Below are 26396 nucleotides of genomic sequence, written 5' to 3' on the forward strand. Positions count from 1 at the left end.
TCCTCATGACATTTGGAGTCTATGAAGCACATGATACAGGATTTCCAGCTTGCTTTTATGCACCACCTCCATACTATAGGCATTCCCACTTGCAGCCTGCTTCCCCAGAGCTGTCACAGCATTTTATGCCTCCTCAGCCCACCACCTAACGTCTGTATCGACACTATCTTCAGTTAGGCCTTCGGCAACACTTATTCCTTTAACACATTTCCAGTTCTTATCTTTGCCCCTCTTCAGAGGTTTGCTCTGGTTTCTCCAGGCAAGTGTCGTCCACAAGAGACAAGTGACAACACTGACTCTGACGATGGAAGTAATGCCAATGATGATGACAATAAACGGGGAGCCCTCCGACCTCTGTAAACCAGTCACAGCATGGGAAGCCTACATGGCTACCAATGATCATTGAGTAAAACATGCCTGTTAGAGTCTTCCCGGATGATAGTGCTAGGTTTCATAGTCATATCAGCTGCATGTCTCCGTTGGTAGATTGGTGTGCATTATTTTTTATTTTGGATAAGTTCGGTTTTCCACCGGGCCGGACTAGCTACCGGGCTTTCCTTAATAAACAATACAAATCAAATGTTTAAAAAAGTACACTTTAAAGATATTTGTTTTGCATTGTTCATTTACAAGCGCCAGCAGTTCCCCTGCAACAAAATCAGCCCCCTCAGCAGTGAACCTGGACCCAACCCTGCCACCTCAGCAAAAAACGCCTGATAGGCAGTCCGGCCCTGGTTTTCCACATCAGTTGATATGTATGCGGAAAGAAGTATATAAAGCAAACACAAGGAGATGATGGACAGAGTGATGAAACTTTTCAGACACTCACCCCCCAGGCACAGATCTGGGTTGAATCCATCATCATTCTGGACCAGAAACAAGCATCATGGGACCAGTTTTGGGGTAACACCATTCATCAGCCAGGCTAGCTTGAATCCAGTGGCAAAGTGAGCAACGGATCCACGTCTGGCCATGCCCTGCCAACTTAGGGCTCAAAGCAAACACAAGGAGATGATGGACGGAACGCTGAACTTTTTTTAAGACACTCACCCCCAGTCACAGATCTGGGTTGAATCCATCATCGTTCCTTAGCTCACTTCGTCACCCCAGTTCAGACCCAGCCATATGCAAATCAGTCTTGACCCTGTTCCTTATGGGAACAGTCCAGCCTGTACTGCCAAGCCAGGTCTTTAATAAAATTATTATTAAAGGGGCAGAAGTTAGGTTGGTGAATATCAATCGCAGAACTTGACAGGGATGCCCGCTGTCCCCACTTAGGTTTTCCCTGTTTTTGAACCCCTAGTGTCAAAAATTCATATTAATTTATCGATGTTGGCTCTCATTGATGGGAAGGCAAAAATTAAATCATACGCAGATGATATCATTTTATATCTCAAAACCGAGGGGTCTAATATACAGTGGGCACTGGACGAAATTCTGAAATTTACACGAGTTGGGGGATACAAAGTCAACCAAGCAAAAACAGAAAACCTTACATTCAATTTAGGTTTTTCAGAGTACCCAGTTTGTTTACAACGTCGATCATCACGCCCTATTAGATACCTCAGTATTTTTGTCATAAATGAATATGCCCAACTATTTTAATTGAATTATGGAGATATGCTCGGGAAAGTAAATAAATTATTAGATAAATGGACTCTTATACATCTATCATTGATAGGACAGATCCCGGTGGTCAAAATGTAAGTGCAACCATTGTTGTTATTCCTTTTGAGTAACCTCCTCATAATAATTCCTAGTTCCTATTTTAAAGAATTAGATGAAAGGCTCCAGAATTTTGTCTGGAATAATATGCAACCTAGGGTAAAATTAGCCACATTACAATTAGATGTAGTATGTGGGAGATTGGCACGCCCACATTTCACGACATACTATCAGGCCTCCCTGGTTAATTTGATTACGCAATTAGGAGAGATAAATTCGTTTTTTGATAATTGTTTTTTTTATTCATATGTTGAAAGAAAGTGCCATTAAGTTACCAGCTTTTCTGCGGTCAGCAAAACTTCCCAAAAGAACAAGACATAAGGCTTTTTCAGCAATATCAGTGCGAATTCAGCTGTTTTTAAATTCTCGAGATATTCTAGCATGCCATGCTTATACTTCTATTCAAGATTGTGCAGCAGGAGGCTTAACGTTGTCTAAAGGGCTGTATCAACTATGGCAAGAATTAGGTTTTGATTGGCTCAGGGACTTTTACAATCATGACAGATAAATTAAATGGGAAACAATACGATTGCAATTCAGTAACCAAATCGCTGCCCTCTGTATGGGCTTCCACCAGGTAGGGAATTTTCTCAAATACAATTATAGTATGCTGAGCCAAACTGCACGCCAGATAACCAGGCAGATGGCCAACAGAACAGTGGGTTTTGGAACTTGGTATCATCTGTTACATCAGAGGACTAATGGGGAGGACATTATTACGGAATGGCTTCAGAAAATTCATTCTGAGACAGGATGTAAATTCAACACTAGAGAATGGAAGCAGCTTAGTGAGATAACTTATAAAGTGCTGCGAGGTGCTAATTTCAAGAGAATGAATTTTCTATTCAGATGGATGGCATATTACACCCTAGTTGAGACTTAAGATGTTTACCGGAACCAATGTTTTAGATGTAAAAAACAGGATGAAGGGGGCTGGGTACATATATTCTTCGAGTGTATTAATTTACACCAAATCTGGAAGGATTTTTGTATCTCTATCACACGCTGTCTGTCTATAACAATTGCACCGTCTTGTATTCTTGTTTTATTTGGTTCGTGGGGGGGGGGGGGTAAAATGTCTGAAGAAATATCAGCTGTATTTTATAGTAATATCTATAGTAGTCACAAGGTCATTTATTTTGCAGGATTGGAGAACAAATAAACAACCAGCACTTGGGCATTGGGTTAGTAAAATGTGAATGACGTAGAGATTTGAGGAGGCCTATGGGAAGCGTGTAGGAGCCACTGTAAGATTCAGGACCATCTGAGCAAGTTTCTCCTCTTATTTTATAAATTAGATGTCTGTATTCCAATTGGATAGCACTGTCTTCTGTGATTCCACTTTTTGCACTTTGGTAAACCAACCGCTGCTAGTTCGATAGGCACTTTAAATAATAATTTTGATACCAATTTACCAGAGGGAAGTGGTGTTTGTATCGGTTTTGGAATATCTATTATGTATTAGCTGCTACGCGTAAGTGTACTTTATTGATTTTCCCCTAATGTTGCTAGAGGGAATTAATTTTTTCTTAATGCTGGCAACAATATAATATGGAGTTTTGATGGGAAAAGAACGTTTTTTAGACTATGAGGATACGGTATAATGTATGGCAGGGATTAACATATTCTATATATTGTATTTATATATTTCAGAACTCGTTTTAATACATATTCAGCTATGGATGCGGCGGTCCTGCATGGGCAATTAGGATGCGCCCTCCACACTGGCGGGCGCATTCCTTATTTTTTTCATTGCGGCGGTGGGTGCTGTCAGCAGCACCCGCCGCAATACAAAAAAAGCATGTGCGCATTTGCATGCACAACGTGGCAGGCACAGCCGTGTCGTCCATGCAAATGAAGGGGGGTACCATAGGTACCCCCATGTGCACCCTCCCACCCCCCCCAACATCCTGGGAGCCTGCAACGGGCCCCCAAATGAGGAAACCGCATGCCTTTCCGTGGCGGCATTGCAAATGAGGAAAAGGCTGCTTCCTCCTGCCATAATTAATATGGATGGCGGTTATGGTACCCCCCATGTGCACCCTCCCACCCCCCCGACATCCTGGGAGCCTTCAACGGGCCCCCAAATGAGGAAACCGCATGCCTGAAAAGGCTGCTTCCTCCTGCCATAATTAATATGGATGGCCCCTTTTACGCCCGGTCACCTGTGTGACCGGCGGAAAACCGGTTGACGGTCTTTCCGTCCACCGGGGTCCCCCCGCCATACTAATATGGCGGGGGAAATGGCATGCGGGCGGAGGAGAATGTCGGGTGGATCGCCACCGCCATGCGGACGGTGGGGATCCGCCTGACATTCTAATAGACCCCTAGGTATTACTTTGCCAAAAACAGACTCAGCATCTAGTACTTACTATACTGTGCTCTGCAGAGTAGTAAACAGCAACCGAAGCACTCTGTACGAGCAGGCTGCATATTTGGGCGTCTTGTAACTAATGCTCTGAATCTCCTTTTACAATATGAGTAACAGTTTTTCTCACTGATAGCGCCAGAGCGCCACCATTCTAAAACGAAAACATTGGAAGATCTTTCAACATTATTTTCCACAAAGATTTAGTGACATGGCTTCCGAGGTAAAGTGCGCATTCTGTTTCACAAGGTGTGTTCTTGATTTTCTAAATGTTTACCTTAGTTTTAAAACTGTACAACAACATTGAGTTGCTAATACAAATCATGTTGTAGTTAATCTAATAAATCAGCTCATTTGGCTCGTTTTTCAGGATTTTGTCCCATAAAGCTAAACCAATACATTTACTGTGTTAGCTGGATTTCTAGAATTTTGTCGTATCAAGCGTGACTTTTCTTTATATTGGTTTATTCCATCACGTTGCATGTTGAATTGGTATGTAACTTTGTATGTGACTTTGTAAAGATCCACTGGGCTATTCACAAAGGTAATTTACAATGAGAGTAATTTGCTCTTAGACTTTTAAGAAACTTTACTCAGTGCTTAATTTGTAAATAAATTAGTGCCAGGGCCCTCGACAGGAGGCCACTACAGCTTACACCATCCGTTGCCCCTGCAAGCACAGCCAATGACAGTGACAACATAACTACTAAACATCACACTCTTAAAAGTGGGGCAATTAACTCTATTCCTTGCCTCCAAAGCTATAAGAATGGCTGGGTTGGCAGGTATTAGTCATTTTCATTGTATATTATATTAATAATAAATTGGTGTTGTGCTAATCTCTAAATTCATATGCCAGCGTCACCATGTGGCAAACTGTCATAAGCGCTGATGCTGGCAATTAAGTGCCGGTGCCGAGCACCGTGAACCACCAGCTCAAATTAAGCACTAACTTTACTACTTTTGGTTATTCATCAAATCTTTGTGTAAAGTTACTCAGAAGTATAGACTTGTACATCTCAAACCGCTGGAAAAGTGTAGTGTAGTTCCTATTTCCCTTATAGGCTCTGCACATTGGAATAATATGCACTACAGTTTTTGCATAGGACTAAGGTCAGTATGCCTCTATCGGGTATATTAAACTTAATTACTTGTCTGCCAGCCAACTCAGAGGTCACTAGAAACTTCTCGAATAAACAAGAAGGGAGTAGTTTCCGACAACCGCATAAACATGACAACTTTGTTTCCCTTAAAATCGGAACTTGGCTCAGAATCGTGGAAACAACACATAACAGTTAATCATGCATGCTTAGTTTCTTCAGAGTTACACAGAAATTGATAGACGGGCGGTTCAATAAAAGGATTTATTGAACAGTCTAGTTTCTCGTGTAAGAGATATAAGCTGTTACAATCATTAGACAGTAAGCAAGATATAATACGCACAGCGTAAGCAGTAAGAAGAAATAATACTGCAGTAGAATTGTCTTTTAGCTATGACATATATTCATATATACATACATAAATAACACAGGCTAAAAAGTGAATACTCGTCAGAACACTGGAAGCTGGATTCTCTTCGAGTAGTGATGACAACGTCTGGTCAGTGTGTCAGGCGGGGACTCAAATTCCTTCCGAACTTGCCGTGGCAAGCCGTATCGAGCTGTGCAATCGAGCCGTGGTTTGCCATGGTAAGGGAAGGTATATTTATATCTAGAAGGTACTTAGGAATGCTAGCATTGACGTAAAGTCGGGCAGAGGAAGACGTCATGAAAGAACCCCTAAGGAATAGTAGTTCATGCATAATAGATGAGTTCTTGGAGAAATCAATAATCCAAGCTAGGGAAAGTTACGATGGCTTAAATGTCTGATTTCTAAGAACTCGTTGTGACGTTGGGGTGGATGGATGTAGGTGAGCATGCCTGAATTTGGATAGCATGGCTAATGCCTAAATAAGGACTGGGATAAATAAGGGCAATGCGAATTGTGCCTATATAAGGACATGATTCAGGGAAACCTATGTACGAGCATCTAAATCGAAACACAGCACCCACTCCACTTTTGAATGAACGATAATACTAAATGCTAAACATGAAATCCTAAACATTTTAAACTGAGTACCGCATGTTTGCTAAAAACATTTGTAACAGCATACTAAAAATAAGTATTTGTTTAAAAAAACTTTAGCTAGGCATGAAATGCAAAGGTGCTGTACATATTAAAGCAATGTTTAATTCTAAGCATATGGTTACAGTGAATGCTAAATGAATGAACATAAATATATACATATGATAAAATGGCTCACGATTGCAGAAGAAAAGGTCAAAGCCATTTCATGGCATGGTACATAAATTTCATGGCATGGTACATAAATGAAATGGTGTTGAACAAAGGTGACAATGTGTCCATGGAAGTGTTCAAAGAAGTCTGTTCTCTATGAATAGTTCTACTGTAAGCAGAGTTGTTTTAGCCAAAAATAATAAAAAGGTTCCAAAATGTGTCTTTTGTTTTGAAAAATGAAGGCCAAACTCATAGATAATCCGGTACACTGTGAGCCAAATCAAAAGTCAGTGTAAGATGCCGGTGAAAACATGAAATCCTCTATTCCTGTAGACAAAAATCGCCTACCGATGTCGGTGATAGGTCGATTACCTCGTTAAGAAGACTAACTGCACATAGATGTGACGTATCGTCAGTAGCAGTGTTTGTTACCGATGTTACCTGTGTACCTGTTGATTCATCTCATACCTCAGCAGTAGTATGTTGCGTCTGTGAGATCTCAATGAATGCCGTCATCAGGATCGGTAGCCTATGTGGACAACACAGAGCATGGGCTGTTATCGGGTCAAGCAGAGTATCGATATCCGTTAGCATGACTGATGGGATTGTTAGACAGATGTCTAGCACACATTCTTCACCACAAAGCAGGCAGCGTAGAACAGGTAAGATGCAATCTTGCCAGATTGGTCTGAATGACAGAAACCATATGGTATGTAGTTCTCGTAGACGAGGTTAACCCAATAGCTGTACTATGCGCTCACGACACTTCCTCTCCAGGAGAGCTTTCTCCAAGTCGCAGGGAGTGACGCTGGTGGATTGGCTTGCCATAGCGTAGTAGTAGGAATAAAAACAGGATTCCTGCAACGAGTGGTAGAATTAGCGGCAGACCACCAAACACCGAGTGCACGAAGTTAGGAATGATTCCGAGGACTGCTTGAAAAGGTGTTAACAGTCCTGAACATATAGTCTTAAATACATGCACAATACCGCTCGTATCAGACATGTTTAAGATACGTCCCAACATTTTTGTGAAATACGTAGGGCAGTTTGTCCTTAACAGAGCCTGTATCTCAGCCGAAGTCCTAGCAACTTGTAGATCATAGGTTTCTTTGGCCGAGGTCAAAGGTACGGTTTGTTGTAAAAGAATGGCTTATATTCTGCTTAAAATATCAATTTGTATAAAAGAGATGTTCAGTGAAGGCCATAAAGGCGACTCCCTGACAGTGTCTATTTGGGGGAACAAGACTTGCATACAGCAAGTGACCCTGGAACTAACCGTTACTAGATATGGGATACCTGGCAACATGCCAGAACAGCTCTGATCATTCAACATGAGGTAACTCCCATTTGAAAGTTGGCCAAACGTTGGATTAATTACAGCGGCCAGTGAACCTTGCAGGTGGCAGGACAAATTTGCAGTGGAACCGCTACAGGCCCTGTGTAAACTAATATCCCGCCATATGAGTTAACCGCTCAGTGCATTTTCACAGTGTGTACCGCTAAGAAACACTTCACGCCCCCCCACTCCAACATCTGTGTGTGTAAGGTAAATCCCAGGATGTCCTCATGTATTATTTACCCAACCTTTCATATTTGACTGCTGGCATGTGTTTGAGGCAATTCTGAAAATGGAAAGTTGTAACAGGCAGAGTTATTTTGCCATAAATTATCCATTCTGTAGCTGTTTTTTCTGCTACCGTAAATGGCAATTTTTCCAGTTTTTCAATGCTTAGCACTGTATACTTTGCTCCCCTTTGTGCCAGTTCGATCTGTTTACCAGTGAGATTGTATTCAGAAAACAAAAGACGTGTTGATGAAACGCCATGGCACATAGCCTGCACGCACGTTTTGTAGCGCCCAGCCTAATAACAGAATCGAACGTAATTGAGACTGGCCTTGTCGCAGCAGGACCAAATCTTGTTCTACAATGTCTATAGCAGAGGATTCAAGGTTGCCCCGTGAAAATATCCTGGATGACAGAGTCGTTAACCCATTATCGACCACAGCGAGAGATTTCTCTAAATGAATACGATTAATTTCTAGTATTCTTTCTGCGGCGTCTGCTTGGGTAACCTTCCATGTTTCATTATAAGCAGCATAGATGCCGGCATATATGAAACGTTTTTGGCGCAGTTTTCTTGGACCTAGCAAGAATTCCCTAATGTTTGCGTCTTCTTTAAGTAAAGATAAGTGTTGTTTCACATCCTCTAGTGTAGATGTCTGTAGCCAATCAAGGCATAATTTTCCTACACTGTATGTTGTTACTACTCCTGGATGCTGTCTTTGAACATAGCGTGGGTCTGGCCTATTGATAGTAAAACCCTGTATTGTCTTCAGGAATCTTTCTTGACAGATGTTTGTGTCTGTGGGCCAGAGCAACCATTTTTTCCATTCGGAATCTGATCTGTTGTTTTGTAAAAGTGTGTCTACTGTCACCGCTACCTGTTCAGTGCTATTACTAGCTGGAGTTGGTACAGAAGGTGTGTTCATGTCTTTGATCTTGGCTAACCCAAGGCAAGACGTTTGTTGGACAGTGTCATTCAAAAACATTATTTGCTGTGGGATGATGCAGGCTCTAAACAAAGCTTCAATTCCCTGCACTTGCCAATGTTTTGTACCCCAGACAGATTTTGTGTCAATTGTGTTTTTCCAAAACTCAAAACCCTGTCTAGGCAGTTGGGCAATAAAGGCTGCAGAATAAATCTGTTTCGTATTGGTTAACATATTTTTCGTTCCTGTTTTGTTCACATTTTGAAAGTAAAACATTTCTGCATTTGATGTATTGTACCCTGAAAAATATGGAAACTTCATTGCAAACGTTTTTGAGCTACCCCTTGGTGGTGTCGGACAATGTTCCCATTGGTTATACATAAATAAATTTCTAGGTGTTGCAGATTTATGCAAGAAATTATGACTATAGTGGTTGTAACAAAAAAAGCTGTTCATAATCTGTTGAACCCTCTAAGTATTCGTGGTTAGAGAATGCAGCAGATCTTTCTAGATCAGACATCATGTTATTAACAGTCTCAAAGTCTCAATCATCAGAATAGGTACTGAAGGTAATAAAGTCATGTAATTAAATTTTAAATAAGTATGGAATCTTCAAAAGTTCAGACGGGCCGAATATATCATAATCCGTTTTGTCCCAAACTATACCATCTTGTATAGGAACGGCTGTGATGTTCACTGCTGACAAGTCTCTTGCTTCACGATGGGATGATTTGTGTGGCTTCAAAAGTAAGTTCACATTTTTACTTTCTGTGTCCAAGTGAATATATCTTTCATTTATCAGCATGCTCAGAGTCATTACTAAAGCTAGCCAAAGTAGAAAGAAAAGTATTCCAGAAATAATCCATAGTTCAATCCATGGTGAAACCAGATAAGTCTTTTCCAGGTGATGAAAAAAGTCTTGTGCTTGTTTTTTTAAAGTTCTTTTGACTGGCGTTGTTTCAGGCTCGCTTGGATCCTCAGAAAACGTATCAAAGTTAATGAAATAGCCAGAAGCAGTTCTGTCAATGGTTGAAATTGCATCAGGATTCGTTGAAATCGCTGGCACCAGTTGATCACGTGTTACGTTGGTGTAGACAGGTGTATCCGGAAGAACTGTTATTTGGGTTTCAAGAGGAATGAGTTCCATAGCCTTGTTGCTTCGTCCTTCATTTCTTACTGTTGAACTCTCAATGGTGATGAGTCTTTCAGTTTGAACCTCTTGGAAAGTAGCTAGAGGAGTGCGTCTGCTACTTGGTCGGAGTCCACATGGCCTTGCTTAGTATTGGCCACATAGTGTGGTTTGATGAGGTCGATGGACACGAATCCTTTCTCCTTTTTACCAGCAAGGGGCGGCAGAAGTACTGTTCTTGTCCCGTGGATGGCTAGGGCAGGTACTGGTTGTCTGTAAAAAGGCCCAAATTCCTTCTTGTCCGTGAAATTCTCTCTGACTAGATCCCCAAGCTTTGGTATCCAGACAGGCCTTGCTGGAACGGCTGGATTTTCCCCAGTGGTGGTTGGCTTCAGGAACACGTTGCTTTGTTTTGATCCTAGTTCATTTAAGTCCTGTAAGACAACCAAACGATCTTTGATATCTATATATATTTTTCACCACTGTGCCTTTACATTCGAGATCAGGAACCCACATTCTTGTCCAAAATAGGACCTCATATGAAGTGACACCCCCCAGAGAACTTCTTCGCAAATTGTTTAATGACATTGGACCCCATAAAGATGTTTGACCCACCCATCACCCGAACCTAATACTCTAGCTGTTATAGACCGCTTTATGTCCCGGTTTTTCCTTTCCACAACCTAATTTCCCTCAGGATGGAATGGAGAGGAGTACCGCAATGCAACGCCCAAACTGGCCATGGCTTCTTTGCAAGCCCGAGAGCTAAACGCAGGGCCCTGGTCGGAGTGTAGCATGCCTCTTGCGTATGTGCCGATAAACACTTGCAAATCTTTTATAACAGTTTGAGCGTCAGCCGAGCGCCGAGGCCACATGCATTGGAACCTTGACTTAGTATTTGTGGGATTGCATTCGTCCAAAGGGACGCCTGCACGTAGATAGTCTAATGCTGTCTAACAATGGTGTCTGTACTGGGCAGGCTATTTTGTAGTCTGGTGTCTGATGGCATTCTGCACTGCGATCTCTATTGCAGTCCATGCAGTTATTGATGTGAATCAGTGTATTCATTCCAGGCCACCAGTACATCTCTTTTAATGTTAATATTGTTTTAGAGATCCCCTGATGTGACAGACCCTCTCCCAGATGTGCTTCATAAATCAAAGCTGATCTACGATCCATGTTTGGAATTACTGTATCCCCCACTCCAGGGATTTGAGCAAACGGAACGTTGTTTGCATCAATTATGTACGAGTATTTGAGTGGAAATGTTTTAGGTAACGCTGCACCACTGCCTTTGATTGAAGCATTGATAGCCAACAATATCTCACTGTCTATTTTCATTTTTGAACGAGTGATCGCAGCTACGGAAGCCATTTGCACAGCCCCCTTCGCGGCTTCGTCATCCAATGAATTCCCTGTAACGTGAACACCATCGCGTTGATGACTCAGCGTGTGTATCACGTGAGTGTTTTGTAGTCTGTTTCGCAACTGAACTACTTGTTCCCAAAGCGTTTTATGCTGTATTGTGCCACCTTTTGCATCTTTGAACCCATGTTGAAGCCAATTCTGTAAATATTCATTATATGATTAAACACAGTAAAAAGAATCGCACACTATAAGTGTGGGGAATTCGCGATCCGTTTTTTCAAGTGCCATTTTGAATGCTTGTAGTTCAGCTTGCTGAGCTGTACAATCTCCTAGAGATTGTGTTTTAGTGACCATCGGTCAGAATTTACCATTGCGCATACGACCTTTAACGATTGCGCATGCTGCACTGTAAGCTTGCTTACTTTCCATAGCAGGTTGTGCTGATCTGTCAGTATAAATTATAAATTCATACTGGTCAAGAGGGGGAATCTCAATAGGCAGAGGACATTCGTGTTCGTATTGCAGGAATGCTTGTGTTTTTAAATTTGGATAGAAACGTATTCAACATCTGTTGCAGCAAGAGAATTAACCCATTGTATCCATCTTGGATGTAAAGCTTTTGCATTTTAGAATGCTCGCTTTTGTAACGGCCTCTAAGACTGGTACGGGAGTCACGACAATAATGCGTTTCCCCTGAGCTAGAGCTCTTTCTTTTGCTACAGCGGTTTGAACTGCTGTCAGAATTTTTTCTGTCAAAGTGAATCGCATTTCCACTTGTGTATACAAATGTGGTTTGTATGCAATTGGTATTTTTTCAACTTTATTAACCCCTTGCGTGCTCATGACGGAACCACGCCGTCATGAGCCACGGGCGGCGTGTGCTCATGACGACGTGGTTCCGTCATAACTGCGGCCGTTGCGGCCGCTCCGCCCACGTGGCACTGATTCCCCGCCTGTGCGGGCGAACAATGCAAGTGGGCGGAGTCGTGACGGAACCACGCCGTCATGAGCACAGCTCGCCTGTGACTCATGACGGCGTGGTTCCGTCATGAGCATGGTGGCGCCGCGCTCACCCCGCACCCCCCAGCGCCGCAGCGGAATTCGCGCCGCAGCGAAGGGGTTAAAAGTTAAGTATGTGGATCGTCATTGCCCAGAAATTATTCGGATCACTAAACTGCATGTATTTACACGTGTTTGTAAGTGATTTGTTGTTAACATGTCAGCTTGTAGTGAACACAGGATATCTGTGTGTTTCTGTGTCCAATTTTTGTTTTTAAAATCAGTTTTGATTAATTCGTAGAGAGGTTTAACCCTTTCTGCGTAATGTAGAATGTAAGTTCTTCCAAAATTTAGGAAACCTAGAATCGACTGTAAGTTTTTTTAGCGTTTTTGGAGGTTGGAGCAGCGCACACCTTTCTAAAAAGTTAGCTGCCAGGCTTTTTCCTTCACTTGAAAGCTCATATCCTAGGAAAAGGACATTGAGATGGGCAATTCTTGATTTTTTTAAATTGAATTTATAACCCTTAGAGGCAAAGCCCAGTATAATGGTATTTACCCTGTTCAAGTGCCTATCCACAGTCGACAAAAGTGACACTGGGGCCCCATTATTGAGAAAGCTGTCAAGTACCTACTTTCAGGTGCTATGTTTTGACAAAAGAAACCATTTGAAATATCTAATGTGATTTTATATTTTTTACGCACAATGTTATTCATTAATGCTGTACTGTGCGCATTTTGCACTGCAAATGTCTTAGAACAAGTGTTTAGGTGTCTGTAATCCAAAACTAGACGATATGTATTGTCTGGTTTGGAGACAGGAAACCAAGGAGTGTTCATTGATAAGGTGGATGTTTCAATCACCCCTTGGTATTCAAGTTGATCTAAGATCTCCCTGACCTGTTTTTTAGCTTCTTGCTTAATTGGGTACGGTCTTTGTGCAGTAGGTTGACATTTTAATTGGATTTTATGGTGAGGTGAGTCCTCATCCCATCCTACATGATTTTTGTATATTGCTGGGACCTGGGCTACTGCCAATTTCCTAGCATAAGTATATTTTAAAAATTATAGGAACATGGTTGGAGAAAGCTGGCATAATGAGGTCTTCGCCATGTGGGCACTCCCTGACAAATTCTGGTGGTCAGTCCCTTTCTGCTAGAAGTATGTCATAACCCCTTGAAAGATTTTCCCAAAAGAGTGTTTTCACTTTTCTTGGAATGTCTCCCTCCATCCGGAGTGTTATTTCACATAACTTTTGTGGAGATCTAACCCTGGTGTCTACAGTCTCAACTGTGATGTACTCATTCAAGTCCACTATCTACCGAAGTTCCTTCAGGTTCTGGCGACCTATTGTTACTTCTGCTGCACTGTCCAGCATTGTCTGAGGCCATTCTCTGTTCTTGAGTTGTGTTCTCAGAATTTTCGGCATGTCTGATCTTCAGACCTGCTACCTTTTTCTTAGTGAATTGAGGTTTTGGTTTGTTTTTCTGAACGTGTTGATTGTCTTTGTACTTCACGCGTTCTTGTTTGTGATCTGACCGTCCTCTTCTTTCGGATGTCTGTGAAGATGTCTGAAAGGTATGAGAGGAACGAGTATCAATATCTTGATACCTGTCAGGTTTTCTCAAATTATCTCTATATACCTCCTTTCAGAGGGCTCCTTTTGAGGAGAGCTACCCCGGGATTAAGAACGTTTCTCTTTTGAATGTTGTTTGTTATTTTTCCACTTCTTTTTAGAAGATGTAGGATTGTGTTTAATTGAGTCCTTCTCAGGACCTTCAGACAGTTGTGGTTTAACTGGTTTTCCACCTAAACTGTCTCTGCCTAATTCTTCATAGGATTTTTCTATTATTCTGGGCAGTTCTTGTTGATGTTCTGTTACATGAAATTCCCTTAATAGTTGGCAGATCGCCACTGCTGCTGCCTCCCCTTTAATATTAGATAATATTATTGTTGAGACCTGGTCGAAGTTTTTTAGTAATTTCATACCTAAATTCAAAGCAGGCTCTGCCACATATTCATTTTCAATTTGTTACAGGACATCAGGTATTACCGCAATGGACGGAACACCATGTGTTTTAGTCTAGATGGCAGCAAAGACTGTGCCCCAAGTGGTGCAAGCTTCCTGATGTGGTGTGATCCCCATTGGTAGACAGATTGTTAGGACTCTGTGTTTCTCATAAGGACTAGTATTAGGAAATACTGCCTCGATTTGAGTAATTTTTGGAGCTATCCTGAATGGAATTTGTTCACGTTTTGTGGGCATTTTACCCATGACTGCGTGTAATGTCTGTGGAGTAATTTTTAGTGTATTCCCCTGATGAGGGGTTTGATTTGGAATGGTTATTTGTGGTTGGACTGTAAAAGTCTGCATGACATATTGGACTAATTGTCTGTACATTTTTATTAACTCTTTTAATTGAGTGAGTAATTCCTCGTCTGACATTGCTTCAATGTCAGGATGTGGTGTGTAGCCGGCTAAAATCGTCCATGTTGCTCCTGGTCTCCCTAGTTGACCGAGCCTGGAAATGTGATTGTAATGTTTTAGGGCGCCATTAAACCAGAGCTTATGCTTCTGGTATGTGAGTGGAATCTCAATATCCTCGAAAGGAATGTATTCCTCAGGTGGTTCATCTTCTTTCAAGAAGTGAAACACATGTGTTACTGGATTTGATTTTGGGAATGTAATCCACGAATAGAATACCTCTGTCTGAAAAGATTCATGTGCCTCTATCACAAAAACTGCTCTACCACCTCTTGGTGTTAGGCCATGTTTTATAAGTTTTAGAGTGATGGCTCTCCTTAAGTTTTGTAGGGATGTTTATAACACCCTCATCGGTTTCATTTAAACCTGTAGTATTTAAAGCTGGATCAGCCGTAGCCTCTGTTTCCCCGTTTTGGGACATTGTTTTTGAAAAATGTAGAACAAGTTTCAAGGGAACAAAGATAAGGTGCACAATATTTTGGAACACTGTATCCTTCAATGTTGAACAAACCAAACAGCTAATACATAGGATTCTTGTCCTACTCAGCTATGGCGGATATTAACCCTACCCACTCCAGACGTCTTATGGAGAATTATGAGTAGGGGTCTCTGAGAAAAGCACGACTGAGTTACTTCAGTATCTAGCGTTAAATTAGTGCCTTACCAAACCGTTGGGCGCCCTGTAGTGTAGTTCCTATTCCCCTTATAGGCTCTGCGCATTGGAATAATATACACTATAGTTTTTGCATAGGACTAAGGTCAGTATGCCTCTATCGAGTATATTAAACTTAATTACTTGTATGCCAGCTAACTCAGAGGTCACTAGAAACTTCTTGAATAAACAAGAAGGGAGTAGTTTCTGACAACCGCATAAACATGACAACTTTTTTTCTCTTAGAATCGGAACGTGTCTCAGAATCCTGGAAACAATAGATAACAGTTTCACTCAGTCAATCGTGCATGCTTAGTTTCTTCAGAGTTACACAGAAATAGATAGATGGGCGTTTCAACAAAAGATTTATTGAACAGTCTTGTTTCTCGTGTAAGAGATATGAGCTGTTACAATCATTAGACAGTAAGCAAGATATAATACGCACAGCGTAAGCAGTAAGAAAAAATAATACTGCAAAAGCATTGTCTTTTTGCTATGACATATATTCATATATACATACATAAATAACACAGGCTAAAAAGTGAATACTCGTCTGATGCTTCTAAATAGTTCTACCCCAGTGTACCTAACCTAAGTGTAGTACAAGGTAAGAAGTAGGTGCTGTTTTCTATAGTATGGTATATACTAAGTTTATATGCCAAGAGTCCCTCTAAGTTCTAGTCAGCTCCATACCATAGAATGAGAGAGGTGGGAATCTCTTTCCGAATCTCAAACTCCAACACCCCGCGAAGGGAGTCAGAACACTGAAAGCTGTATTCTCTGCGAGCAGGGATGACAGCGTCTGGTCAGTGCGTCAGGCGGGGACTCAAATTCCTTCCGAACTTGCCGTGGCAAGCCATATCGAGCAGTGCAGTCGAGCCGTGGTTTGCTATGGCAAGGGAAGGTATATTTATACCTGGAAGGTACTTAGGAATGCTAGCATTGACGTAAAGTCTGGCAGAGGAAGACGTCATGAATGAACCCCTAGGGAATAGTAGTTCATGCATAATAGATGAGCTCTTGGAGAAATCAATAATCCTAGCTAGGGAAAATCCTGATGGCTTAAGGGTCTGGTTTCTAAGAGCTCGTTGGGATGGATGGATGTAGGTGACCATGCCTGTATTTGGATAGCATGGCTAATGCCTAAATAAGGACTGGGATTCTATGCCTAAATAAGGGCAATGCAAATTGTGCCTATATAAGGACATGATTCAGGGAAACCTATGTACGGGCATCTAAATCGAAACACAACAAAAGGGGTTGGTGGCAAATTTACGAGTGTAAGTTGCTACTGCCAAAAAGAAACAGTAGTAAGTCCAGTACCATATATGACCAGCCACTGAAACTGCAACACTCTCCCATTGAAAATAATGGAGGCAGGATCTTAAAATAAAACATCATAGGAAAAATGTTAAATTAAATACAAATATATAAAATGGTTACACATATAAATAAATATTATTGACTTATTCACAATGGTGATGGATATCCCGTCCGCCAAAATGCAAATCTCATTTATATTTCGGTGGATGGGATATGTGTCAACTTTGTGACGTAGTAACCTGTTTGCAAAGATCTAAATCAGGCCCTTAATTTACAATAATATTTAATATGAAATATGTTTACTAATTTATTATATATATTGATTAATAAACGTTTATAGATTTTTTCTGTACTTTACCATAGTGATATCTCCACATTGACTGCAGAGTCTCCCTCTGGTAAAGTAGAGGAAAAAGAGTTTGTTTAACTAAACAAAAAATGAGTGGAAATATGTTTAGGTCAAATATTAATGGAAAGTAATTTCACATATTTATTTTAAATGTAGCAGACAATACAAATACTACAACACTATTTTTTGAAAATGTAAATTATACATTTTTTATACATTAAGAAATATTAAACGTGATTCATTGAAATAATTAAAAGTAGTTTAATTATATTTGATTTTAAAACTACATTACTTTATAAATTAAAAAACAGTTGTTAAAATATTATAATTATATTCTCAAGATGTTTTTTTTATATGCAAATTTTTATTGAATTTGAGGAACATACAAACAAATCAGCATAATCACGGAAGGCAATTAATCATTTACATCGTCAAAATCTATGCACCCCTCAATTCCTCCCCCCACGGAATGTATGTCAGTAAATAGGTGAAGTAAATCAATCAATGTCCTCGACAGCGCCCAGCCATTTACCCCACACCCTCCGATATTTCTTAGGGCATCCGCGTACCTTGTATATTACCTTTTCTTGTGTCGTGCACCAGTCCACTCCCCTGCGCCACTTACCCAGAGCTGGTGCGTCTGGACATATCCATGCCGCCGCTATGTCGCGCTTAGCAACAATCGTAGCTGTGTTAAAGAAGGTCTTGTCATTCCGGGACCCATCTAGCCCATCTGTGATCCCCAACAGTGAGTGACGTGGATTGTGTGGAACCGCCCACACCAGGACCTCTGCAAGCTCCTCTTCAATGGACCCCCAAAAACTTGCCAGCTGAGGACAGGACCAGACCATATGAAAAAAATCTGCTGAGGCCTGGCTGCACATTGCACAGGATGCATCAGTGCGTGAGCCCGGTCGGTGAAAGCGCAATGAAGATGTTTTATTTTTAGATACATTAAAAATATATTTATGTATATTTTGACATATTTAAGAAAAAATTGAAGTAACATTATTTCCAGTGGGATTTTTGTTTTTGTCCCTACCTCTAATATATATATCGGAACGTGCTGCACTACTAATGGTCGGTCATGTGTGGTAATGGACGTAATCCAGCTCTGAGCTGAAGTAATTTACTACTGGTTTTTGTCCCTTTTTGCATTTAGAAAGTTTAGAAGTGCAATTTATGAACAGCAATCGTATTACTCTTTTAATAAGTCAGTGTATGTCCCTTTTTACACCCATCCCTAACCCTCCTTAAACCCTTCTGTAGTCCTCCCTAAACTGTTCCTATTTAGTAGTAAGTATGCCCTTTTTTCCAACTATTTCCCTGGTCACTCCCACATTTACTACTAAGGAGTCGATTACGATTCCGTTCGGAAAGCATTCCGACCAAATCGTTCTTGGAATGGTTTCTGACCGAATTGGATTCGGGGAGTCTGACCGACCGATTACGATGGTTCTGAATTGTTTTCGGCTGGACTCAAATTGACTTCAATGGGAGCCTGTGTTCCGACCAAATACACAGGCTTGCATTGAAGAAAGGGGTAGCTTGGGAAAATCGTGCACCCTGTGGTGGGCATCCCATGCTTCACTGTGCATGGTTGCAAAGAGGGGTCCCTTGGGGACCCCCATGGGTTCCATTCGGAAAGCTCTAGGTGAATGGGGGTCGGCTACGGGCCCCAAAAGTCAGATTCCGACAGCCGATCTGTGTCGTAACAACTGATTCAGAAAGGCTGTCTGAATCTGACATTGTAATCGCTTGGTCAGAAAGAGGATCGTTGACCTGTACGAGTCGACTCTGAACGACTTGGTTCCTCCGAATGCCATTCGGAACCGATTTGGAAAGTCCGAACGCTTTCTGAACATCGTAATCGGTCGCTTGGAAAGCTTTCTGAATCAGTCGGAAAGACGAGTTCCAAATCTGATTAGGCAGACCCGAATCCGATCGGAGCCTTTCCGAACGACATCCTAATCGATACCCTAAATAGGGCACTTACATATGTGAGGATCTCTCCGTAGAAAAGATAGGAGATGAAGGTGGAGATTTACACTTGTAGATTTGTGAACAGCATTTTGTAGTACTTTAGTAATATTGTACTACTACTAAAGTACTACAAAATTTCGTTTGCAAATAGCACCCTCCCCCCCCCCCCCGTGAGGATTAACTGGGTTTGCAGTTCCACACATAGTTATTGGATGTTGTTTATACCCATATTTATTAACCTTTTGAGAGTGCAGTAGATACTCTGAAGAATCGATTGCGCACTGATGCAGTGTGTAAGTCAAGGCTTTATAGTACGCTTTGCACTCGTATAAAATGCAGAAAGTGCTATAGCCTCCGTCATAACACTGTACTAAAATGTTAGTAATAAATAGAAGCTATACTACATATTAATGAAAGGGCCAGAACAGCATATTATTGATCATAATTCTTTAGGGCATTGTGGATGATGTCATATGCTTCTATTCCAGTTATTACGGTACAATAATAGCAGCTATTACTTGATCTTGCCTTTATTTTTTTATGTTTCAGGGAGCATCATTTGCAAGGGGATGACAGAGCGCATTCACAGCATCAATCTTCACAACTTCAGCAATTCTGTGCTCGAGACCCTCAACGAGCAGCGCAACCGTGGCCACTTCTGTGACGTGACGGTCCGCATCCACGGAAGCATGCTGCGAGCCCACCGCTGCGTGCTGGCCGCTGGAAGCCCTTTCTTTCAAGACAAGCTGCTGCTAGGCTACAGCGACATTGAGATCCCCTCAGTGGTGTCGGTCCAATCTGTGCAAAAGCTCATCGACTTCATGTACAGTGGGGTGCTGAGGGTCTCACAGTCTGAGGCACTGCAGATATTGACAGCGGCCAGCATCCTGCAGATAAAGACAGTGATTGATGAGTGCACTCGTATTGTCTCACAGAATGTTGGGGGGCTTTATCCTGGGATGCAGGACTCTGGCCAGGAGACTTCCAGGGGAACTCCAGAGTCGGGAACGTCAGGGCAGAGTAGTGACACTGAGTCAGGATACCTGCAGGGTCATCAGCAGCACAGTGTGGACAGAATCTACTCTGCCCTTTATGCCTGTTCTATGCAGAATGGTAGTGGGGAGCGTTCCTTCTACAGTGGAGCCCTTGTCAGCCATCATGAAACAGCCTTGAGCCTCCCCCGGCAGCATCACTTGCAAGACCCAAGTTGGATTACCCGAATTCACGAACACTCCCGGCAAATGGGACGGTACCTTTCTGTCACCCCTGAGACCACGCACTGCCGCAAGCAACCAAGGCCAGTCCGCATTCAAACCCTTGTTGGAAACATTCAAATCAAGCAGGAGTTAGAGGATGATTATGACTACTACGGGCAGCAGAGACCACAAGGCCTGGAACGCAATGAGTCAGAGGAATGCACTGAAGACACTGACCAAGCAGAGGGGACTGAAAGCGAGCCTAAAGGAGAAAGTTTTGACTCTGGGGTCAGTTCGTCCATTAGCACAGAACCCGATTCGCTAGAGCAGCAGTACATGGTCAACCTTAACCGTGAGGGGCAACAGGACGCCACCCAGACAGAACAGAACGATCTTAAAGATGAAATCACTGAGAGCCAGGCTGAGAATCCACAGAACCGAGAAACCTGTTCATCCTCACCAGAGAGAAGCAACGATGTTGATTTGGACAGCACAGTACTCAGTATTAGTGACAGCACCGAAAAGGCAGTGTTGCAGACTTCTGTCAGCCAATCTGGTGCCCACGCATTGCCAACTACCCAGCTCTATTTGCGCCAGACGGAAACCCTGACTAGCAACTTAAGGATGCCTTTGACACTGACCAGCAACACCCAGGTTATTGGCACTGCTGGAAGCACCTACCTGCCTGCCCTATTTACCACACAAGCTGCTGGCAGTGGCCCCAAGCCTTTCCTCTTCACCTTGCCCCAGCCTTTAACTGGCACACAAACTCAATTTGTGACGGTGCCGCAGGCCAGTCTGTCCAATTTTACTGCACAGCTGCCCACCCCACAGGCCCTGGTGTCAACGGTGGGACATACAGGAGCAGGCGGGCAGGGTGAGAAGAAGCCTTACGAATGCACTCTCTGCAACAAGACTTTCACCGCCAAACAGAATTATGTGAAGCACATGTTCGTCCACACAGGTGAGTGTATGCTTACTTAAAGCCATGTAATAGAAAAGAAGCACAGACCAAAGAATAGGATAGGACAAACTGTTTCTAAGTGTAGTTAACTAGTGTGATCTTTTGTAAGTGTGGAGAGGTGTCCTATGTCTGATTCAGGCTTTCAGGTAAGGAAAATATCAGGGAGTTTCATTATGGGAGATGACTAGAATAAAGGAAGAATGAATGAAAATTAACATGAACTATAGCACACAATAACATTAGTTGTTTAGAAACATGCTGCATGTGGGTTCTATCAGAAGTAGCGCTAGAAGGGCATGAGCATTTCCCTCAGATCAGGCTGCCGCTTCAGGCGGATTTCCTGTCACAGCTGCTTTGTTGGAGTCAGGCAGGGGCAGGTGGTGTTTTGCTGTAGGTGGAGCAATGCACCACTGGGAACCCACCAGGCACAACAGGCCACCCCGGAGACTGAAGCAACCCAGGGCTAATGCCCGAAGGCAGGTATATAAGAACACACCTGGTACGAAGAATGGTTAAGTACTATCGGCCTGCACCTCCCCGCAGCTCCTATAATGCCCTGCACCTGCTGAGACATGGCACCTGGGCGCGGACGGTGACCACATTTAGTAGCTCAGCTCAGATGAACACTATTGAAGGATACCCAGATACCTCTGGTTACACTTAAACAAAGATCAATCAAAGTTCATCCACTGAATGCTCTATGCTTCCTGGATGTAATTAGCAACCAGGGCCTCTTCTGGCAATTAGTTTATTTGAAATGACTAGGCACTTGACCTCATAGAATCATTGAGATACAACAAAAAATGATCTTTGCACGAAATCACTAAACTGATCGTCTCCCTAAATAGATTAATTAGTGGGGATGGGTTAAGGCTACCAGAATGATGATCAATTTAATTGTGTAAACAACCTGATTGTCATGGTCTCCAGCAGACTTTCCAAAGACTTATTTTGGAAAACAAAGCAACTACTAAGGTCCTTTTTATGAAGAAAAAGAAAAAGAAACTCAATGAAAAAGCTAAAGGTATGTAAATCACGAGGGGAATTATTATAACCAACTTTCCCATTTACCAGTCATCCTTACTTATCTGACAGGACTCTCTATGGTTACAATCAATGGGCTTGTAGAATCAGAGCAGTTAAAAATAGAACAATCCCCCGTTGCACCGTTCCCACTATAAATAATTTTGACTTCACACAAATGGTATGTTAAACACTCTGACCAAACCTCTCATAGTAGTTAGAGAAAGGCCTTACTACAACCAGATAGAAAGCTAAACGAGAAAATATAAAATTCAAATAGTATGTTGCTACAGAACAACCAAAACAAAGATATACGGTATATTGATTTACATGGAGAAATGCGACAATCATGAAATTAGGTTATTGCATAATTTAGGCTCTTTTGCCGGTCCCTGATGTCATATTACAATATACAACGGAAGTTCAGCCAAGATAATCCGGAGCATTGTAACTGCTTCTGTCTTTAACTGAACCAGATCTCACAATTTTACTCCACAAATTGTTCAGACAATGCCACATGGATTCAATGGTGTATACAATTGTTAATCCTTCCTCTTTGAATGCAATTCAGAAATCACAAAAGAAATGGAAAGAAAAATGACAGACATATTCCCAAAATGCGTTTAATGGCGATAGGAACAGTTGGCTTGAGATAATGACAAGGTACCGGTTCTTGTGTGTTTGGGGAATTGACTGAATAGATGGGCTTTGAGATGTTCCTTAAGGTAATGATGGGAAGAAGTGTTCTCAGTTTATGTGATAGTGAGTTCCAAATGGTGCTTTTCAGAGCGATAGAGATATGTGAACTTCCAATAAATGTGCATTCTGGCTCTTGAGCCTCCAGACTCGTGGAGTAATTTGATGATCTACGGTGGAATGTCATTCTGGGTGCTTTAGTGAACTAGGCAGCAGGTTTCGAATTGTATCTGTGCTGCAGTGGGCAGCTATTGGAGGTTACTGAGCACAGAGGGGAGGTGATCCTGTAGTAGGCGCACAACGTGACATTCACTCTTCCCATTTGCCCAAGAACTCTCAGAAACAGAGCGTGTTGTTCATGGCGTAGCCTTTTTATTTCACGAAACAGGTAATTCACCAGTGACCAACACGAGAGTAACAGTATCCCTTTTGGATATAAAATTATCAAAGCATCACTCTTTAGCGGTATTAACTTGACGAAGGCTGCCGGGGAATTAGGCACCACATTACACTTGAACTTGAGCTTGGCCGTACACTTAAGTGGCCTTGGCCTGTCAAAGGCAGTAAAGAAGATATGCGCCACATTACATTTGAACTCTTGAACTTGGCCATACACTTGAACTTGGCCGTCTCGGCCCACCAAGCCCCCACTCTGCTGTGCACATTGTGCCAGCAGGCCCCAACGCGCTACAGCGAACAGTTGCACTACTTGTAAACCAGGGCCCCGCATGGCACACTGGCATGCCCACCGGGGTACCTGCACTCAGGCAGCCTCCCAAGGGTTCACCTCAGTCCATAGGTTGTGGGTTAGGGCAGAAGAGTCAGGGACCACCAGCAGGCCAATCCCCCCTTCCGCCTATCCTCTGCACACGTGGCTCCTACCCCTTTCTGGGGGCCATCCAGTTGTTTAACCGCCCTTGTTGTGCTTGCTTGTTGTTAACTGTCACCGTTCCGCCCTCGCTCTCTTGCCGGGTGGGTGGGTGGTGACGATATGCCCCTGCAGCTTGCCGGAGGTTCGAAGGGACAAAGAGGCTGAGGATCGCAGGGCGCAGATCTAAATAGCCTTCCAGCGCACCCCGATGACGTCACTTCATTCAGCCCCCTTTTCGGCCCTGGGGAAGGTCCAGTCCCGTGGCGCTACTAAGGGCGCCCCTCCTCTAGGCGCGGGGGGCGCCGGTCATTTCATTGATGCACTTGTTAAGTAGGCAGCTCAGTTGTGTATTGCTTTGAGAGGGACAATGGAGGTTGTTCGTAGTTCTGCCATAATGGTGTTGCTGAAATCTAGCTTTTAGTTTACCAGTGATTACCCCTTCTCTTTCAGTTCATTTTTAAATTTAATAATAACAAAGTGCCTTAAATGCCTTTCAATTAATGTAATGTATCTATGATATAATCTGTATCCCTAAATAATTGTCCTGCTGTTCGTTTGAGTCATGGTAACCACTCTCTCTATGGCCACAATTATGCATTAGTACATTTTATTGTAATGAGTTGAAATTAATACTTGTTTTTTTATTCCCTTTCTTTTTCTCCCTATCTGACCTAAAGGTGAGAAGCCGCACCAGTGCAGCATCTGTTGGCGCTCCTTTTCTCTGAAGGATTACCTAATCAAACATATGGTGACACACACAGGAGTGAGGGCCTACCAGTGCAACATCTGCAATAAACGCTTTACCCAAAAGAGCTCCCTCAATGTGCACATGCGCCTCCACCGGGGCGAGAAGTCCTATGAGTGCTATATCTGCAAGAAAAAGTTCTCCCACAAGACCTTGTTGGAAAGGCACGTTGCCCTACACAGCTCCACCAATAGCACAGCCAGCAGTGAGGGAGCAGGTGTCCTGGCTATCCCTACAAGTGGAGCAGTGGCAGCCTGCATTGATGGGACAACTTATGTCTGCTCTGTCTGTCCGGCTAAATTTGACCAAATCGAGCTTTTCAATGACCACATGAGAATGCATGTGTCAGACGGATAAGTAGTTCCCATTATCACAGTACCAACTGCAAGGGGGTAGGACTAGTGAAGGGTTGGAAAAATCCAACCACCTTTCTTGTGAACAAATGATAGGGTGGTGAAGGAGGAGGAGGCGATCAAGGGGGCAAAAGTGGGTTGGGGTGGGAGAAAAAGCTATGGCACTAGAATTTATGAAATTTGTATTGTTTAATTTTAAAACAAATTCCGTTTTGTACTACATGAAGAACTGTATTGCCTGCTGGTACATTACATTTCTGGAGAACGGGGGACATACATCTTCGTATATATATTTTTCCCAGTTCCCTATGGATGGTGGCCTTAAGGCTTGGTTACGCTTTAATGGATCCACTGGCTGGATCTTAAGCTACTGGCCTCTAAACACAAACGTTCTTAAAAAAAAAAAGAAAATGACCATTTAAAAAAATCACTTGTGTACAGCACTACTCAAAAAATATGATGTGTTAAAAGGCCTGCTGTCACCAAGTACACCACATGCAGTGTTTTTCAAATGGACATTTTTCACAGTTCTGGCTGCTTGGACTGCGCTGATCATTTGAAGGCAGGACTGTGAAATATTGCTTCTTGTTTAACAAAGAGCATTGGCCATCGATTGCTGCATTCACATCACACGTCTGTCTTTACACCAAGATGTATAAGATGTCGAGGGAAAAGAGGTATGGTTTACGTGAAGGACTATGGGGAAGGAGAATCCAGCATCGCTCACTTCTGTGATTCTACTGCCCCATCCTAGTCTTCCCCGTTCCTCGCTCATGTCCCCTTCCAATGTTTTTTTCCCTTCTTACTTCGGAAGAAGGCACAGAAAATACAGCAAAAAGAATTTCAAATCAAAGAGACATCATCAGCGACGAAAATAGTTTTCGTATTTCTTCAGCATCTCCAGCTCAAGCGCATGACCTTGAAGCTGTTGAGAAGGACATTGTGAACAAGGAGCTTACTGTACACACACCAGATCAAGATTTTCGGTGATTCATACCTGCGGTCTTTAAGGTACAAGATCAAGAGCATTGTTGTGGTCAACAGCCTTGTTGGAGCATAATGCAAAAATGAAAGAGATGTATCAGGGTTTTCATGCTTGTCTGCGTGAAACATAGCGGCACGTTTGATTTTGGGGAGAGGGAGGAGTTTTTATTTGACAACAGAATAAGGCAGTGAAAAAAACACAGCTAAGCACAACTCAGTGCTTAAACCAATTGTATCTGAATTTATCTCGGGTCAAACAGTGGCATTCACTAATTGAATAGGGAGATTGCAGTCTTTTTTTCTTTTTGAACTTTTTTGATAGTATTTATGAAAAAAAAGATGAAACTAGAAAGTGAGGCTTTTTTGTCTACACTGCCGCTAACAACTGCAGTTTGTTGAACTATTTTTTCTTATATTGA

The 26396-nt window shown here is 42.4% G+C and overlaps 1 protein-coding gene across 4 annotated transcripts in view; it reads left to right on the plus strand.

The window, feature by feature from the left end:
• The window catches only part of ZBTB20 (zinc finger and BTB domain containing 20), a 1375461-nt gene extending 1350057 nt beyond the window's left edge, over window positions 1–25404 (plus strand). For all 4 annotated transcript variants that reach the window (XM_085621157.1, XM_085621156.1, XM_085621158.1 and 1 more), the window contains 2 exons: window positions 19695–21305; window positions 24573–25404. In XM_085621157.1, coding sequence (XP_085477283.1) covers window positions 19715–21305; window positions 24573–24997 — 2016 coding nt within the window. In that variant the 5' untranslated portion in view covers window positions 19695–19714 and the 3' untranslated portion in view covers window positions 24998–25404. The remainder of the gene's footprint in view (window positions 1–19694; window positions 21306–24572) is intronic.
• Window positions 25405–26396: the final 992 nt, after the last annotated feature.

The sequence above is a fragment of the Triturus cristatus genome, chromosome 8 (genome assembly GCF_964204655.1).
Source record: "Triturus cristatus chromosome 8, aTriCri1.1, whole genome shotgun sequence".
NCBI lineage: Eukaryota > Metazoa > Chordata > Amphibia > Caudata > Salamandridae > Triturus > Triturus cristatus.